At 35.5% G+C, this 5,238-nt stretch overlaps 1 protein-coding gene across 1 annotated transcript; it reads right to left on the bottom strand.

The window, feature by feature from the left end:
• Positions 1–202: 202 nt before the first annotated feature.
• Positions 203–2,044, bottom strand: LOC122647274. The gene is made up of 2 exons (XM_043840704.1): positions 1,774–2,044; positions 203–1,040 (listed from the first exon to the last, which is right to left on the bottom strand). The coding sequence occupies exons 1-2, from the start codon at positions 2,012–2,014 to the stop codon at positions 247–249; spliced, it is 1,035 nt and encodes a 344-aa protein (XP_043696639.1). The 5' UTR covers positions 2,015–2,044; the 3' UTR covers positions 203–246.
• Between the last annotated feature and the right edge of the window lie 3,194 nt (positions 2,045–5,238).

The raw sequence follows: 5,238 nt of genomic DNA, 5'->3' as shown, positions 1-5,238 counted from the left end.
AAAATTACAGAATTAACGTCAAACGAACACCAGAAACACATGCTATGGAGATCCCCCCTTCTTCAACATTGCCATCAGCAGGGAAAACCAAGCAACTCAGAAAACAAACTATCAAACTTTGCAATATGAACCTTATGAAAATCTGTATCGAGGTCTGCCATCTACATCCCTCTTCAACTCCTACATCTTATTAGAATACAACAGTTACAACTGTAATTATTCTTTAACCATGCGAAAATTTGTTGTTCATTTCCTGCAGACTATGCCATGTCTGCCGCTGCTTCCGCGATTGCAGTCCAATATGCCATAATCCATCACCAATGTATTCTTTCTGGCCTCGTCAACACCAGCTGGAGAGAACACACAAGTGGCACACTCTGAGGAAAGTAGAGATGAGGTCCTATACTTGTCTTCACCTCCAACAATAGGCATAGCCACACCTGGTTTTGCCGGATTCTCAAAATCTGGCCTGTATGTCTTTCCAAGAACGCCTTCAACTTCTGGAGAGAGGCCAAAGAATCTGAACTGTACTTCCAAGTGGGCAAAACAATCATCAGAAGGTATCTGGTAATTGTGAACTTTGTTATCCTGTTCGGTCACAGGAATCACATTAACTGAAATCTCGGCAACATCTGGGAGGGTAACTGTGACACTGTTCTTGCTTGATGTTCTCTCCACTTTCAGATCTTTCTGTGTGGAATTCCATTCAGAGAGGTGACCTTCTGGAATTATGAGGGGTTTTCCATCATAAGTGAATTGAAGGTGGTCAACCCCTTCGTCCCATTTTGTTGTCCTTGTGGCTTCAAGAGTAAAGGTGTGAGAGTCGAACATGATACCTAAGGCTTGAATCCATGTGTAATCTCTGGTTCTTCCAGCTGGTCGATGGCCAATGAACCGAGAATTAATTTGGAGGTTGGAATCTGAGATTAAGGCAAAATGCTCATTGCTTTTGCCATGGAAATAGAAGACAATACCATCTCCACCAATAAAGCGTGGATCAAAACAAGCAGCACCAAGGCCATTGCAGTTTGGCTTGCGATCTGTGAGGATTCAATTACTTATGAGATATGAAATGCTTCACAGATATGAGATCTGTACAATTTTTTTTTAAAAAAAAAAAAAATTCAAACTGTCGAGGTTTGAAATTTTAAGTCTGGATTTTGTAGAAAACGAAACCTAAAAACGCTGCAGAAAAGAATGAATATTGTAAACAAACAATCTCATAGTGCGCACAAGGATTTACATGGTTCGGCAAGAATGTCTACATTCATGGTGAGATGAGTTCTGTTTCAATATCAATAGAGAATAGGGTTAAAGCCGCTCTTCACACCTCTCTCAGATTGCAAAACAAAAGAAAACTCTTGCTACAAATTTATAGCAAAACGCTATACAGGAATTTTTACCCAAATACCCAAATAGTCCTCAAAAAACTTTCTCAGCGGCTGCCGCCCTGAACCCCCTATGGGCCTGCACTGCAAGTTTATTGAAGCCCGTCATTACAATAGATTATTGCGAAAGATGGGCCGATTCTCTTAACAGCCCTTCGGAATCAACCCACAAATCCAAAACGATGGAATATAAGATACCATACCCCCAATAGATTTGTTCCCAAATTTGAATCCAACTTACTTTAGCAACCCCAAAGGTGAATTAGGCTTTGAGGCTCAAACAAAAAACTATCTAAAATGTCTTGATAGCAATGTAAAAACAACAAAAACAGAAAGAAAACTAAAAGAGTATAAGAAATTGAGAATGAGTTGGAGAATGTCTTACTTCTGCAAACTGCCTCGCATTTAGGGGAGTTACAGTCGAGGAAGCAAGCTTTAGCTTTAGAGTTTGTTGGTTTAACACTAGGGCACTGGGCAGGGCATCTCACTTTCTTGAGAAAGCATTTGCTCTTCCGGTTGGTACAGGTGACCGATTGTGGTGTTACATTATATCCTTGGATTTCTGTCACCTTTAACAAAATGAATACCAACGATATAACAATACAGTGGATGCTTAAGAACTTCATGGTAATAATACCTTATTTTTCTTCTTTGGACTTCTTCACTCAAGAGGCAAAGCCAAACCAAAAGGATGGAAACTCGCAATGGCACCCAACTGGACTTTTACAGAAGACTGATACACCAATGCCATCTCTTGCTATTCTTATATATATAATCTGAGAATTGTTCTTTCACGTCTACTTTTTCTTTGATAATCAATTTTAGTAGCATTTAAGCATCAACTTAAGTCAACTTCGAAATTTGAAGAGCGAACATGGGCTTGGTTGGATCATGATGGCTTAAATACTTTGCGGGCTATTTAATCTCGGTCAAAACTCCTCGGGACTGGCAAGTGGGGCCACCCTTTTTTCTCTTTCAAAAGTACTCTTTATGAGAACCCATATGTTATTATTATTATTATTATTCGGCAAAATCGCGGGATCTTCTACTGTCGAGCTGCCCGGCAGGACCATGTTGTCCAGATACGGTGCTGTGTGCAATGATCGTCTTACCCCTATTTGGGCAAGACGGTTGAGCAGGGGTAAGATAGACATTGCGCATAACACCGTGTCTAGACAGTATGATCCTGCCGGACAGCTCGGCAATAAAAGATCCAAATTGATTTTATTGATTTAATAATATATATATATATAATTTGCTAGGGTTGGACTTACGGGAGTTCGAGTTCTTCAAGAGTTCGAGTTCCTTTCAGCTCGTTCTTTAATGGTAAATGGCCTAATTCTTGGCCGATATTCCGGCAGATTAACACAAACTTTAGAGAGAGAGAGAGAGAGAGAGATCTACTGGTCTAGAGGCATGGGTTTGGATAGTTGGGTTAAGTTATTAAACTAGTTAATGGCAAGCTTGAATCATGCGATGTATAGATAGAGGATGTCTACCAGACAGAAGGCTGATGCTGATCCACTCATAAATAGCTTTGATTATGTTTTTTTGGTAGTTGTTCCAACTTTCAAGTAATAATGGAAGGTGATGTTTTCCAAAATCACTAATTTCCAGTCAATCATTTTTATATTATTTTTTTGGGTAATTTATATCAGAGATGCCCTACCTGAGTTTGTGTAAATGACATTTGAGGTGCTCTAAGTTTAAAAAGTGATGTTTAGGGCAATCGGGGTCCCCTACTGCCGAGCTGCCCATACTGTCATGTGCGTCCCACACATAGCAAGGCGGAAAAGACTGTTGTATGCATCTCACACACAGCAAGGCGGAAAAGACTAGGGGCAGCTCGGAAGTAGAGGATCCAGATCCTGTTTAGGGTGCTTATTGGGTTAGTCATACTCCAAAATGAATTAATTTTCAAATTTACCCTTCTTAACCCTACACCCACTCCAGACCATAGTTAGTAAGTTTGGGTACGACAATAATACGAGAATAGATATGTACGACAATGATACCGTACATGTTTAATATGGTTGCTCTGAAATAGTACGGGAGCAAAAAATATAGGTATCTAAACAAAAAAAAAATCTCAAAAGTTTCCTTAAAAACTGCGATAATTCATTCTATTGATACCTATTCATTAAGAATAACACTCAACTAGCCACCAGAACTATTAAACAATTGCACCACCCAACCATTTGTAATCAATAAAATAAGAAAACATTAACATAGAATTTTATTATCCTAATAAAATACAGAAATATACCAATTTGGATATAATACAGATTTAGGAGGATTGAGGGATTATTTTTCTTACAAGTTTTGTTATCATTGCTCCCTAGACCCTAACTGTAAAATCCTTTTCTTAAGATCCAAAGGATTGCAGATTTAATTTGCGGAGCCAGTGGAGGGCCACCATGATTTTGATCCCAATGGACCATTCCATACCAAGACATTGCTTTATCACAATATAAATTAATAAATGAACTCACATCGGACTCTGACTATTTGTAATTGTTCAAAAATATATAGAGAGAACCCTGGGCTTTATTTAGAACAACTACGTGCAAAACACAAATAACTCTCTGGGAAATTCCTTTCTTCTTTTTTTTTTTCTTTTGCTTCGTTGCTTGTGATCTTATTAGTCTGAAATTTGCATGGGCCCCATTTGTCTTCAATTAAAAAATGAACTCACATCTTTATGGACTCTGACTATTTATAATTGTTCAAAAATATATAGAGAGAACCCTGGGCTTTATTTAGAACAACTATGTGCAAAAACACAAATAACTCTCTGAGAAAGTTGAGCAACAAAAGCGGTTGAAGACAAATGGGGCCCATACAAATTTCAGACTAATAAGGTCACAAGCAACGAAGCAAAAGAAAAAAAAAAAAGAAGAAAGGAATTTCCCTGCACTATGAATCAAAAACAATTAACACAAATAAAAATAAACCCAAGTTTGTGAAGAATTGCAGATCTATATAAAATCCACATATATATATATATATCATACATATCATACTATATTATAAGTGTAGAAACTCAAAAGTCATGGCAAATCTTTTCATACCAAAAATACCCTTCAACAATATCAATAAGCCGGAAAAAATACCCTTCATTAATTATTAATTTTATTATTATAATTAAATAAGTTTACATTGAAAATTTTCTTTTTTAAGGTAAGTGGATTTAAATTATTTAAGATGTTAAGAATGAGTAGTAATAGTGATACGACTATCAAAATTTTTTTTTATTATTAAATATTATTTTCATTATTATAATTAAATAAGTTTAAATTTAAATTTGCGCAACTTGAAATAAGTTTACATTGAAATTTTCTTTTTTTTAGGTAAGTGGATTTAAATTATTTAAGAAGTTGAGAAATAAGTTTACATTGAAATTTGCACAACTTGAAATAAGTTTACATTGAAATTTCTCTTTTTATAGGTAAGTGGATTTTAATTATTTAAGAAGTTGAGAATGAGTAGTAATAGGGATACGACTATAAAAAATAAAAAATAAAAAAATAAATAAAAATGAGTCTTCTTCCTTTCTACAAAAAATAAAAATAAACGACTCTTTCTGTCTCAGAGACCATTCTTAAACTCTTTTTGAGACGGGCAAAATGAGTTTTTATAAGTGTAGAAACTCAAAAGTCATGGCAAATCTTTTCATACCAAAAATACCCTTCAACAGTATCAATAAGCCAAAAAAATACCCTTCATTAATTATTAATTATTAATTTTATTATTATAATTAAATAAGTTTACATTGAAATTTGCACAACTTGAAATAAGTTTACATTGAAATTTCCTTTTTTTTATGTAAGTGGATTTAAATTATTTAAGA

Source organism: Telopea speciosissima, chromosome 1, assembly GCF_018873765.1.
Source record: "Telopea speciosissima isolate NSW1024214 ecotype Mountain lineage chromosome 1, Tspe_v1, whole genome shotgun sequence".
Classification (NCBI taxonomy): Eukaryota; Viridiplantae; Streptophyta; class Magnoliopsida; order Proteales; family Proteaceae; genus Telopea; species Telopea speciosissima.
The sequence above is the reverse complement of the archived record's forward strand: the minus strand, read 5'-3'. Positions and strand labels throughout refer to the sequence as shown.

Bases quoted from the DNA above. Each gene is read 5' to 3' on its own strand.
- LOC122647274 (XM_043840704.1), bottom strand. From the start codon at position 2,014: ATGAAGTTCTTAAGCATCCACTGTATTGTTATATCGTTGGTATTCATT. The intron at 1,041-1,773 runs GTAAGACATTCT...GAATCCTCACAG, and splicing joins ATGCGAGGCAGTTTGCAGAA to ATCGCAAGCCAAACTGCAAT.